This window comes from Cariama cristata, unplaced genomic scaffold, assembly GCF_000690535.1.
Source record: "Cariama cristata isolate BGI_N322 unplaced genomic scaffold, ASM69053v1 scaffold18387, whole genome shotgun sequence".
In the NCBI taxonomy this organism is placed as follows: Eukaryota; Metazoa; Chordata; class Aves; order Cariamiformes; family Cariamidae; genus Cariama; species Cariama cristata.
The window spans coordinates 2,880-17,318 of record NW_009625121.1 but is presented as its reverse complement, the minus strand read 5'-3'; the positions used below and the strand labels follow the sequence as shown (position 1 = coordinate 17,318).

The 14,439-nt window shown below is 36.3% G+C and overlaps 1 protein-coding gene across 1 annotated transcript; it reads left to right on the top strand.

Moving 5' to 3' along the window:
* Positions 1-7,709: 7,709 nt before the first annotated feature.
* LOC104154812 (parvalbumin, thymic CPV3) lies at positions 7,710-10,336 on the top strand. Its single transcript, XM_009703488.1, has 4 exons — positions 7,710-7,775; positions 8,134-8,266; positions 8,703-8,812; positions 10,311-10,336. The coding sequence occupies exons 1-4, from the start codon at positions 7,715-7,717 to the stop codon at positions 10,334-10,336; spliced, it is 330 nt and encodes a 109-aa protein (XP_009701790.1). The 5' UTR covers positions 7,710-7,714.
* Positions 10,337-14,439: the final 4,103 nt, after the last annotated feature.

Here is a 14,439-nt window from a genome sequence, read left to right as displayed (position 1 = left end):
CAAGCACTCAAGATAAAGACCAAGATACCTGTCCCATAAACAATCTTTCCTATTGTAAGCCTACTATTTATTTACACATTTTGTACCCTGGAAGGTCATGAACAATTGCTGGCAAGTGATTTCATATTGCTGGAAAACATCTGAAGGAGTGCAAGCACTACTAAAACCCACATTCCCCAATGTTTTAAGCAGAAGGTCTTTATACCACTGGGAGACTGAATTGGAATTCACTCTGTTCATCTGAATTTTGGGCACTAAAGATACTAGTAAAAATATTAAGAGAAGGAGAAATTAAAAGCGTCTCTGTGGGTCATTTAATTTTCTCTATTTGTATAAATAGCTAGCACCTGTTGTAAAAAACTAGAATTAATAAAATGTCCAGGTGTAAAACCTGGTTACGGTAACTGGTAGCAGTGGTATTTAATCAAGAAGTGTATTTAGTGCTCCATACGTTTTTATGTCATTCTTTACACAACTGATTATGTTTCATACACTAACCTAGCACTAATTAAGCTGTCAATTTTAATATAAGATTAACTAGACCCAATATCAATCTAGATTACTGAAATAGCAATACACTTAAAATTCTCCAAGGAATCACTCACCTTCCTGCCCACCCGATGGCACTATTGTTCCACTTACAAGAAGTTAAAACCGTATTCTATCTGCTTGAATTAATTCAAGTGAGCACGCTCCTGGTATCCCACCTGCCCACTTCTGTTGATGACCCAGTTTTGCCAGATTAAACCATCTCTGAACATAGAATGGTAACATTCTGTCTTCCAAAGGAGAGGACCCTATGCCTCAGATCTCAGGAGCAGGATGAAGGTGTCAGGAAAGGTCTGTAGTGCTCGTTTGCAGTTGGAGAATAAATACCTTTTGCTGCATATGCTTTGGACACCAAATGCTGTTTAGTGCCATCCACGTGACACTAAACATCCAACATACCGGCGGTACTTGGCAAGTTGCACACCACGGCACAGAGGTACAAAGGAGCAAAACATGGGTCTACCTGCACAGGGGCAGGAGTCAGGAGCCCAGAGCTCCCGACTCGGTCAGGATGAGACTTGAAGGTCTGCAGAGAGAGAGCCAGAACAGAGACTCGGTACCCTTTAATCGTATCAACACGATTTATGCTGAAATGAGTTCTTGCAAGATCAACGTAAGGAGTATAAATTGTTACCACAATTCTAAGTAATTTATTTTGCAGGGAAGTCTAATTACAGAAGATGTGTTTTTACAACCCTCACAAATGCAACTGAAGGCAAAGGGAGCTGTGTTTTGGATACAACTACGTGAAAAGCACTTTGAAAAATCAAGTTCCTGGTGCTCCATAATGGCAAATTGGGGCATGTTGCCCCAATAATCAATGTTCTGCTGCTTTTCTCCATCTCAAAACTGAGGACAACATAATGCCCACATCTCACAGGGTTGTAAAAAAAAAATGCATAAACGTTTGTGAGGGAAGTATAATAAAATGAAGAGCACCCTAAAAAAATTGCTGATAAATTAATCTTTCTTTACAGACAGATTAAAATAGCAAACTGGAAATAAGGAATGAGGAGAATACAAAATTCTGAACAGTTGCTCATTAACTCAAGTTCATCCAGCTTGTGCGCTGACTAGGTTAGGGTTCTGGCTGAAAAGTAAGAGTGTGATGATGTCATCACAATTTTGTCATAATACAAATACACATAGCAATCAAATTAGGTTACAAAAATGAACTAATTGCTAACAGTACCTAACTAGACACTACAGTGTATGGGGGTTTTTGGGCTTACATACGTGATAAAAACAAACAAAACATCCAAACAGCCTTTCAAAAAATCTAGATGGCTTTAACCATCCAGAACACATTTCCAACATAAGAGTTACTCCTATGGACTCATTTTGAAAATTTTGGAACTCTTGAAAAACTCTGTTCTTGAGCATTAATCTTGCAAGAACTTGTACGACAACTGTCTCATACTGTATTTGTTGAAGCTATTTAAAAGATGTTTCAGTATTTGCAGATGGAAAATCTTCATTTCAAAATTATCTGCTAATGCTATAGTGATTCTGATGGATAACATATTTATGATAAGATACTATGGAGAAGGAAGGAAATAGCAATACAATGTTGGGAAAATCATAATATTACGCAAAATTAAAGCAATCTACAGGACTTTAATGAATACGCAATAATGTGTTCACGCTTTATGTTAGCCAAAAATGTATTTCCATTAACTCTACTGAATTAATCAAGACCTAATATTGTAGAATTTTCTTAACAGTGAAAAAAGAATTATCCATCAAAAAAATTCACGTTTATGATTTCAATGTCATCTCAGGAGAGTAATAAACAAAGGAAATTCTGAGGAATTAATAACTGCAGTCTGACTGCAGGGCTAAAAGCTTTCATTATTGTCAGAAAATGCTAACTATCTCAGCTGATATTATGTTTTATATTTTCACCATGTAATGTGGATCACCTGAAGATCTTCAAGCATTGTACCAATATTAATGGCTAATGAGAGAGAAAGGCACAGACAGCTCAGATAACTTTTGAGTTAGCAGGCAGCTCCTTTGTTTAACCACACTTACTTCCACACTGATTAGCCTGTTAGGTCTACAAATCTAAGACAATTTCACCACTTACCATTCCATTAAGAACAGTAAAAAATTAATGACAAGGTAAGTCTGATATCAGCTTCAGTGATCACTCCAGAAAGTTAAGAAGAGCTTGTGACTAGAGACATTTTTAGACCATTCCTTCTTTCATTATCACCACTATGCGGACTGGTGGAGAAAATACTGTTTTCTGTCTACAAGAATACAGGTTATTTATTTATTTATTTTCTTCCCTGTCTCTTACTCACATAGGCTGTCAGGTACGGTGAAAATTCTGAAACTGCTTATCATGTGCTTTAAGAAAGCTCTTCAAATTCTGTCTGTAAGGCAACAGCTGCAAAGACTGCTGCATGATCATAAACATACATTCCTACACAGCTCCCTTAAAGTGAAGAACACTCTTCTGGAATCATAAATTTGGAGGTCTGAGACCATGACCTGCATTCTGCAAACGTTTCTATCCAGAGTCCCTAAATATGTGGTTGCCTTTTGTCAATGGAATTTTGTCCCATGCTTTATGCATGTGTTTTAAGAGCTTGTCTGATTCTAGACACCTGCTTCTCCTTTATTTGGAACGCCATTTCTGTTAAACAAGTGACTTTTGATTATTAATAACTCACTTTGTTGTAAAGGCCCTTTTCAAGTATTATAGCTATATTCACACTAAGATTCTCTGGTGTCACCATTGAGACATCAACATTAATGATCAACCACACAGACTAACGAGTATTTTAGTTACTTCCAAACTCATTACAAAGGCAGAATCTGTTATCCAGGATCATGATACAATTGTTCTGGCCCTAACACAACCAGGGCTGAAAGATGGAGTTGTGTGGGTTCTAGAACAGCTGCTACAGCATCTCTTTACACTACTGTAGTTGGTCTCAGGTTAACACCTCTCCTCTGATCTCACCTGAGACAACTGCTGATGTTTCTTTTGCATCTGCTTGAAGTCATGTCTTTGGTTGACTGCCATTGCTAATTAACTCTATACCAAACAGAACACAAAGAGCGTAAGACTAGTCCACAACCTGTCAATGATTTACCAAAATACAACTTTCCTCTGCTTATTAGAGAAGTGAATGGTACTTGATTTGAAAACAGTTGTTTTATATGTTTAGATTCCTAGCAAGAACTTATCAATATGAATGTTCTGTATTACTCAGAACTACACCTTCAAGTTTAATTCCGGAAGTTTGAAACAAAAATAAAAGGCTTTAATATTCCTCTCTGTACTGTGCATAAAGACATCTCAGGGGAAAACAACAGAAGTAAAGTTATACAAGTAGATAAATCTTCAGATTAACAACCCAATAGCATTTTCAGATGTCCCTAGTAGAGAAAAAAATCAAAAACAAATAAAAAAACAACAATTTTTTTTTCTTGAATTTCATGGAAACAACTGCTAAATATTCCTGGAAACTGCGCAGTACTCAGATTCTGTCCTGGATTTTGCACTTTTGTTAACTGCCCATTGCCTAGCAGCTGTTGTTCTGGTTGAATTACTAGGTATTTTCTTTAAAGCATTACATTGCTTGCATAATCTCTTTTAGAAAATTTCTTTTATAAATCTCAGTTTTTGAACCCCTAAAGGGATTACAATCACCTAAGCTAACACATACGCTAGAAGTAAGGAAAACAGGCAAATAATTTAGCTGTAAAATAGATCATCGAATTAAAACATCCCTTTATATAATATACTCATCCCTGATTATTTCATTCTAATTGTAGCTGAGGGAAACCTGTACTTCAGATGAAGTGTCATTAATAAATAAATAAAACCCAGTAACCCTAGATTCCTACCTGTATCAATATACAGTGACATCAACTTGATTCTGAAATTCAGCTCTTTTAGGCTTTTGCAAACCATCTTTCAGCCAGGATTAGCATCACTTTTGTTGTCAGTGTTGAATTTCAAACATTAAAAGATCCTTTCGTAAGCAATAATACTGAATTTATTGTAGCGATTGGCTCACTTTTATTTGAGATTGTATTTTAATACAATACTAATTCTGACTACTTTACTACTGCTGAATACATGTAAAAACAGTTCAGCGCCCTGTGTGCCATGGCAGAGTGTATGAGGTAACCAGGTGCCATTCTTTCAGCATTTGGTGCTTATATTTTAATACAATGCCTGAATTCATTGCAGACATATTTTGAGCTTGAGTATTATATGCTCACCTTGATCTCATCATTTTCATTTACATCATTTCAATTTTCCCATTCTCATTAGTTTTTTGTAATTACTGTTGTATGGCAAGTCAAAAATTTAAACAAAGCAAGCAGTTCAATGAGCAGTGTGTAGGAGCAAGCAGAAATAGAGGAAGCCTACTATGAAGTAATATCTATGGCACCATCACAGAAGTCTGAAAAAAAAACCTTTTCTCTAGAAACAGTTTGGCAGTAAAAATGTCAAGAGGAATCAGTAAAAAAACCCCTTCTGTTAAAACTTGTATCAACTTGAGATGATCATAAGCAGAAAATTCACAACAGAGTGCAAAAAGGTACCTAAAAGGATGAAAACTATTTCAGGATGATTCTGTAGAAAGCACAGTATGCGCTTCATTCCTAATGCCACTGTCTGATAGGTCATAATACCATGCAAATCTCAGACAGAAAACAATAGGAATGTATAGTACTGAACGAAGAAGATAAACGGAAAGAACACCAAAAGACCTGAGATCAGATCTTCAACTGGTACAAATCGGCACTGTTCCATTCGTTTTAATCAGACAATACTAACTTACAACAGCCCACGGTTCTTAGGTGTAATAGGCAAGTGTTTCCTATTGAAAGAGACAAAAGAGAGCATTCTTTCACCACTAAACAGCTGATATTTGGGATTAAAGGCAAGTTTGATTATTTGTGATTTATGCCACCTTCTTTTGTGTACAAAAGAGATAGCAAAAAAAGGTAAAAGTATGATTTAATGGTGTCTGCTTTTTTGTGTTAATTATACCTTGTATTTCTCTATCCAAAATCAGACAAAAAGATGCTATGGAACAATTGCTATGCTTGATACTTTTCTCACGGTCATTAAACCGATCAGGAGTAAACCCACTGTAGTCCAGTAATTTACACCAAGGCTAAGATATACTACTACTCTACTCCACAGCACAATTTGTAACTTTTGCTACTATAAAAAAATATTATTGTTCATCATACAATGCTATTTCCATTCATTAAAAAATAAAATAGTGCTCATATATTAGGAGAACATTACTTTAGATACCATAATAGACTGTTACACAATAAACTCTAACCGAAATACACGTATTTTTTATTGGTCTTCATCCTAGAATTTTGTTCCCATAAACCCCCTTAAAGATGGAAATAGATTTTTGTCTGAGAAGTAAAACCTCATATCTGCTGCTCCCAATTTTCTGAAGTTTTTATTCCAAAATTAATGCTTTTGAAATATATAATAACCCCCCCACTTATTTATACCTACGATTTTAATTTCATATCAAGGAAACAGGTTGTGAGAGTGTGTGTTGTAAAACGTATATAAATCTATCTCCACACTAAGAAAGTCTGATTCCTACAACTTCCAGTAAGTCTATTGTTGATTTAATGTAATTTAAAATATTCAAAATAGATCCTTAAGTAGGCCATCTGATTATACATAATCTTCCATGGAATATAGACAAGAGTAGCTTATTCAGCTTTACCTACTTTCAGAGTTTTGCCATCACTGAAGGCATTGGTTTCTGTTCCACCCCTGATTAAGTACAGCTTTACCTACTTTCAGAGTTTTGCCATTACTGAAGGCATCGGTTTCTGTTCCACCCATGATTAAGGGCAGCACTGTAATTTAGAAAATGGTCAGGAAATATGAAATAAATCTTACTGTAGAAAAATCACCCCAAATTATAGCATGCTTTCCTCTATGCTAGTGACAAGTTATCTTTGTCAGAATGACACATTGTCACCTCTGATCTTTCATCTCCAGCTTCCTTTGTACATTCCAAAGGATCAACAGACTTAGGGAAAACAAACTAGTTTCTTTTCCTAAGGATTTGTCTGCTGGAGTCATCCTCCGATGAGCAAATTTAAGGTCCACAGGTTAACTGAAAACCTCTAGCATACCTGGAGATCGAAAGGCTACATTTTGATGGCAGAGTTGTACTTAATTAAGCAAAAGTGGATTTATGAAAAAAAAAAACTGTTCTTGTCTATATTATCTTCGAAAGGCTACATTTTGATGGCAGAGTTGTACTTAATTAAGCAAAAGTGGATTTATGAAAAAAAAAAATGTTCTTGTCCGTATTATCTTAGGATATAAATAGAAAGAAAAGTTTAATTAGTTAAGGAAGAAATTTGAGCTAGGTCTCAAATCAAACATTTGATCCATGAAACAGTAACCTAAGTAGTGGTTATTGTCACCTTTTGAATCCTTTATAAGCCGGAGTGGCAAGCCAGAGCCAACATTACTATTTTGCCTGGTATCTCCTCAGCTATTTTTCCTTTACCTAGCTGAGAAAACTATAAAGGTGAGCAGCTGACTTGAGATTAACTAAATGAAATTACTGTGCAGAGCTGCACCAGTAGTAAGTACAATAACCATTGTTCTAAGATTTTTATTTTAATTGCTGGAATTACATACGGATGGAGCTTATATAGATAAGTATCAGTTTTCTTTTTAATCTTCAGAGCGTTGTTGGGGGAGAAAACAGAAGTAAACCTTCTTGACTTTCTTTTTTTCCCACTGCATATACTGTTATTTGTATTGCCAGATGCCATGCATTCCAGTAAGACTAATTACCAGATTAACGGTTACATAGAGTTTAAAAATGTGCTCAACTTAAACAGGAGGCAGGTGAATGATAAAAAAATCAATCATCAACTCACATCATTTATGTAATCCATCTCATTAAAAAGTATTATTTCAGCACTGCTATTTTTAAGGAAGTAATGTACTAAATCTTCTAACTTGTTTAGGAATACCAGCGATGTCGGTTAGAATAATTAAGATTCTTCTATCCTTAGAAGTCTTGTTAGCCATACAGTATTCTTTAGAACACAGAAAAAAAAATTTGTTGTAAGACGCATTTGCATTTCACAAATCTGTTTGCAATATACTATTTTGCACAGGTTTAAAATGAGCCTTACAGACATTCTAAGCCCTTCTGATATTGCTGCTGCTCTGCGGGACTGCCAAGGTGAGAAAACAATTAAAACTCTAAAAATCTATTATTTTGTGTAACACATGGCAAGTTTAATTCAATCCCAAAGGAATACTGAACAAGCGCATTCTGTAAACAGATTTCTGTAACCTCTTTACTTAGCTGTCACAGTACATTTGTTCATGACTGGTTTATATTGTCAGTTTGTAACTTATCCACATTTTTTTTATGTTTAGGAGGGTTTGGTGCAGTATGGCAAAATTCACTCTTTGACAGGTTTTATCTATCATTCACATTTAGAACAATTAAAATGTAACAAAGCAGCATCCTCAGACCATTTAGGAATAGTGAATGCAGTGGTCTGGGGTTAATTTATTTATTAATTTATTTTCAGCTCCAGATACCTTTAGTCCCAAAAAATTCTTTCAGATCAGTGGGATGTCTAAAAAGAGCAGCAGCCAGCTCAAGGAGATCTTCCGGATTCTTGACAATGATCAAAGTGGCTTTATTGAGGAAGATGAGCTCAAGTAAGGATTTTGTTAACTACTTAGAGGCTATCCAAAGATCAGCACTTTTTTCTTTCCAGAACTGTTCTGTAAATGTGAGCACAAGTTATGTTAAACGTTGATAAAACCTTCAGCAGATTGTGAAAGGTGTATTTAAGTAGATAATCCCTACAGAGAAAAACAAATTAGTAAATACTTGCCTTTAATGCTCAGTATAGAAAAAAATAACTCCCTGGGGCTGGATTTTGGTAGCGGGCAGAATCAATTGTATCAGGGCTGGACTTACAAAGCAGAAATGTATATGACTAAGATCTAGCTTGTCAAACAAAGCGGTGTTTGAAGGACCTGGCTATCGTGATGAAGAATTTATTTAAAGATAGCTATCAGTTTGATTATACAGCCAGCATAAAAGAATAATACTCCGTGAAAATCATAATCAAAGTTGTTTTCTTCCTAGGTATTTCCTTCAGAGGTTTGAGTGTGGAGCCAGAGTGTTAACCACCACAGAAACCAAGACCTTCTTGGCAGCTGCAGATCATGATGGGGATGGTAAAATTGGGGCTGAAGGTATTAACTTAATTATATACAGAGTAAGTCTCCTCAGGATGTGTTGTAATGATGCATGATTCTCTTTTATGTTGATGGTACATTAATGTACTTCCAGCAACTTGACTGAAACCCTTGCAGTAGCAACCTGTTTAAGGGCAGAAATGGCCCCTGATCTTACAGGTTCCTCTCTGCAACTCCTTTTGCATCAGCAAGTCAAAAAACCCCACCTAGGCTGCCCTAAGGAACTTTCTCACGGCCACTCCAGCTGTTTTGAAAGGAACTGCCCTTTATTTCTCCTCTCACTTACTTTGATGTAAGGCAGCACTAGCATCACCTGCAATATACAAATGTAAAACCATGGGCAAAAGAACCAGCCTTACATAGGAGAATCAACAGCACATACATCAGCTTATTTACAGCAGTCATCTCCCAACAGAAATTCCACTAGTCAGTGAAATCATTCACAATACACAAGAGCTAACAGCACGCAGTTCAGTATTTGTTTTGCATAATACGGAGAACAGAATGATCCCCGACACGAGATCCCACAACAGGCTCTGTGCATGGGGATGGATGCTATTTATCTTCGGTGGCAGGTTAAGGACCAGATAGGAAGGAGCAGCCGTTTCAGGAAGCAGCATATTGCACTCACCCCGTGGAAATGCTGGTTTGATTCAATGGCTGCTCAGTGCAGAAACCTCCTGATCGGATAATTCCGTATTTCCATGTCCCATTTTGAAGAGGAAGCACACACTCACACAAAAGGCTTGCAGTCAATGGCAACTCACCCCATGAGAGAATGAGCATGAAAGGGGCTTAGGGAATAGCACGCAGGGAATGTGCTGGTGTGCAGATTCCCAGCTCACTGCCCCAGGAGGACAGAACTCTTCTGTTTCTTTCTTTGGAAGGAATTAAATCCAGTTCCTTAGGAAATGTGCCAGAATAAACACACATGATTTATGAAGCAATCTATATACTAATACAGTCATTCAGGGATGGGACTGACATTTAAAAGATCTTCCAAATAACAGTATCTTACTGTACAACACAATACTTCAGTATCATACCACATGGAACTGCACAATGTTTTTGGCTTAGGCTATGCTCTAAATCAACACTTCTCAACTGCTGAAGCATTACAAACAGCTAATAAGACACAAGGACTCACTTTTAATTCTTCTGCTTTTGCTCTTAACTACTTCTTACTCAAATTCTGTATTAGCCATTCCATCACTTTTTCCTAAGAGCAGTATTATGCAGAGAGAAGGTAAAACTACCCTAAACATTTTACTATTCCTTATAAACGTCAGCAAAACACTGCCTTTCCACCTGTTGTTTAGAAGAGGAAGTTTAGGTAATGTCTCTCTTCCATACACATTTCTTCTCTTCTGGTCATCTATCAGGTAATTGTTTTCTGTTCATTCCTATTCTAACTCTCTTGATAAGCCACTAATCTTTTACTCCTAATCCTTTCACTTAAATATTTCTACTGTAAATATTCTCTTATCTTTTGCAGAATTCCAGGAAATGGTTCAGTCTTAGAGGTTCAAAAGGACCAAACATGAGACAATTGGGATGAATCTGCACGAGACACTCCAAAACCTTGAAAATCAGGAGTCCCTTATTTGACAGTGTCTGTTATTTGTTCATTGCCTTAGCAACATAATGAAACACTTATTAATGATTTTTTTCATTGTGTGGACCATTTACCATGTTCTAAACTCTACTTTAGCAGAGACTTCCCTTAAAAATATCCAATAAAAATTAATCATATACTATAGCTTGTGTCTGTTATTCTGACTGCTGTACTGAAACGTGAATTCTTAAACTAGAAGTGTTAATGCCTCCAGGATCTTGATCTTATGAGACCTTCATATATGGAACATCTTTTGAAATCAGTGGGTGTTCTGTTTACAATAGGCCTTCTGGATTAAGCTTGAAGTTCTCAAGATCTTTGTCAAAGTCTAGGAGCTCAGAAACAGTTGTGAGGTAGGTGAGGATAAAATCTCTCACTGACTTCCAAGTGAAAAGCAATCATACGTTTGTGCTTAAGAAGTGGTTTCTGCATGAGATCATTGCAGTTTCAAACTACTCTTTTTACATTAGCCAATTCAGAGAACAAGAAAGTAAAACCCACGTGCTTTCCTGCAGACAGAATTAGAAGGAAAAGTCTATGCAGACTTGAGGTTTCAGATCAATGTAAGGCTTTAAAAAGCAGAGGCGAAGCAAAATATATCTTCTAGGTATTTTCCAGCTTTCTCAATAGGGAGGACTAAAAAGTGTGGAGGAAGAATTTCTAGAAATACATGTTGAGAGAGCTCTAGTGCTCTACCCAGTATTTCTGGGCTATGTCTGCTGTATTAAAAATGTCTTTCACAAAAACATCCATCTCTGGGGATGCTGAAGAAATGTCTTTTTATGAGGAAACAATTCAGTCATTAGAAAAGAGAGATGTTCAGATGCTCTGATGGAGTATTTATATGTCCACTTGCTTTCTCAACATTAACGAGTGTTATATACTGCAGTTCACACACTTGCAGCTTGTAGGAGTCACTAGAACACAACAGAATCCTTTGCTGAAAAATGAATGGTTTACTCACTGCAGTTTCAATGCATTTTCTTCCTTTGCTGCAAATGACTACATTCAAAATTAACTGCATTTTTTTCTCTTCAAAAGTCACTCTAAATACCGGTAATTGTGTAGAAAAAACACCAAAACCAGAGCTGAACTGTTTATGAGATAACCAGTTACTGCTGGGGAAGAGCCTAAAGAATCTGTATGCACTTGCGAGAAAGGCTATATACCTTTCAGAGCAACAACAGAGTCCATATGGCTAATGTTTCGATATGCTAGGCCCTTTTCTCTCTCCTAACCTGTATTTTGCAAACCTAACAAAACAGTAATTGAAAAATTCCTGTTGGCCTCAAACATGTTCATCGTTGAAGCAAAAGCAGTTAAATAAAGTAAAATTCTCCTTTACTCAGCGTGAAGAAAAGTTAATGGCGTGCCATTCTCCAAGACACCCTAGACAGCTGCACCAATACAAATTCCATAATGATTCACCCGCGAGTACTCACCTCTATGTCTGCTCTGCAGCCATCTACTCTTTTGAGAGCCAAGTACTGGAGAGCCAGCCAAAAAATATCTACTGCCCTTTAAAAAAAACATGTATATACTAATGCACAATTTTTAACAGTTGACGATTGAAAACAGAATTTTTGTCCCATTTCAAAATGTTTTCAAGCAGCGTAACTTGGTTCACAAGTTGTTTGTAAGCTGGTATACTCAGTACATGTGAGAATTTAATATGGTCATAACTTTTTTCCTTTTATTGTGCAAAAATAATACAAATTGATAAAAAATAAACATTTAATTTTAATAATATTTCTTAACATTAGAAATATGCTCACCTGGCATAAATCACTACCATATCAGTGACCTGGAGCTACCTAGATTTACACAAGCTGAGGATCTGGCCCATGAGGATCTGACCCATGGAGATTCTCATAGCATAAGATGGATGTCACAGGATATTCATAAGAAATAAAGTGTGTTCTTGGCAATGAAACCAGTCTGCTGACAGAAGGGTCTTGGAGTAGTTCACATGTAAGTAACAAACAAATCGTTCTCCATTTCACTGACAATTAAGTGCTCTGACCTTGACGAATCATATTACATCAGGCAGGCAAATGCATGTAAAATAAAGAATTTTCCAGTTGCTGTCGCTCTCTGAACTCTAGCTCTTCTCAATGTTTCAGCCTTTGCACCATGGACTTGGACAAAGAAACCCAGAGGCAAATTACAAATTCTATTATTCTCCACTAAGATGCAACACATTGCTGGAGCAGGTCACTGGACAGAGGTGGACAGAAGACTCATGCAGTGGCCCACAACAAATCTGTGAAATTAAAACTTTACTCATTTCCTAGAAAGATGAATCTATCACAGCTGCCTGCATCTGAAGTTCCTGTAAAACATCTGAACTACAAAATGTACTTAGGCCTAATCAAGAGGCAAGGAACAAAAAGACTAGGGAAGAACTTCTTGGCCTGAAACATATCCTTTTAACTAGTTTGTATGTAAAGGCTTTAGAAAAATCTTGCTCATCACTACTAATTCAAAATATGTCTCAATTGTTTGTTTATAGCTTATTATTGTATACAAGTTGTACTACACCATCAAACAGAAAAAATACAACCCATTTACTCTACTTGAGATATTCTGAGATCTCTCTAACATCCAAAGTATTGCAGTTAAAGGAATCTTTCCATGCATTTCCAACAGGAAAAAAGTACCTTAAAAGACCTTAATAGCACAGCAGCTACTCCAGCAAATTACTGTTCTCTGTGGGAGAACATCTTAAGTAAAGGAAAACTTGTTGACTTGTAGGATTTCTGAGGTGGAAGAAACTTTTAAAGTTAAAACAACTTACCACTTCCCTGGAATCCCTGAAATGCTAAACCATACTTTTGAATGCTCTTGCAAAACATGTGATAATGATAACTCAAACTGGATTTACTCACTGACAAAGATACTTGTCTGTTCCATGGCCTAAAACAAAACGCTATTGGTAAGCCTCCTTCTAGAGACACGGTATGTAGAATCCCCATTGTTTCAAGTAGGCACTTGTAATTGAGAAAGCTCCTGGGCAGGGCCTTATTGACTGACAAGGAATGAAAACCTAAAGATACATACCATATTTAGCCATCATTTAACATGTGGATACGGGTGCTCACTGAAGGGAATGAGCAGCCACTTTCTATAATCATATATTTAATGAATCAGATGGAAATAAGGACTGCATTGATCAACCACATTCCCTACAAAGATTTGACATGAGAGGCAGCATTCAGAAATCAGCTGCTACTGACAACCATGCTTACAGATTGCAACAAAAGTTGGAACTAGTTATCAGAATTACCACTCATACATTGTACACTAAAATTATTCACTATTCAAAACAACTATAAAAATACATTTTCAAAAAATACCAGAATACTTGTGATTCCATTAAAATACAGGTCGCCAGAGTTCCATTTCATGTTCACATTATTTGCTCCATAATACCTTGTGCCATGTTACCCTGTCTGTGAATAGTTAAAATTAAAATACAAAATAAACAGTGGCTTTATTCAATCTCTAAGCATAAAAATTACCATGCCTTAATTATGTCATGCTATGACATAATTCTTCATGTAATTCTCTCTCTCATTTCTTGCTGTGATAATTAACATATTACTATAATTAATCTTCAGAGCTGAAATCCTTTTAACTGTCTAGCCCATTCCTCATTCTCTCTTCCCAGTTTTACTTCACATATACTATAGATCCAGGCAGGTATCATTCCTGTTAAACATACTAAACAAATCAAAACATTTAAGCATCTCAAGTTTTGAATGAAAGTAGTTTTTTTATTGCTATTCAGCAACTTTGTATCCTTAATCATAACCAAAGCTAGTGTAAAGTTACTACTACCTTTTTTTATGAAATATCTGATCTTGCAAAGCAAATATATCCATTATTAAACCATCTCTACTCACCACGACACTCAGATAGTTGCTCACATTCCTTGACATGACACTAAGAAGAAATCCGGGGCTGATGAATGATACTCTTAGGAGGACCCCTGCATCTAGCTGCAGTG

What these genes read in the sequence shown, in the direction of transcription:
- LOC104154812 (XM_009703488.1), top strand. Translation starts at nt 7,715, where the DNA reads ATGAGCCTTACAGACATTCTAAGCCCTTCTGATATTGCTGCTGCTCTG. An exon ending in ATTGAGGAAGATGAGCTCAA is followed by an intron (nt 8,267 to 8,702) that starts GTAAGGATTTTG and finishes TTTTCTTCCTAG; the next exon opens with GTATTTCCTTCAGAGGTTTG. An exon ending in TGGTAAAATTGGGGCTGAAG is followed by an intron (nt 8,813 to 10,310) that starts GTATTAACTTAA and finishes TATCTTTTGCAG; the next exon opens with AATTCCAGGAAATGGTTCAG.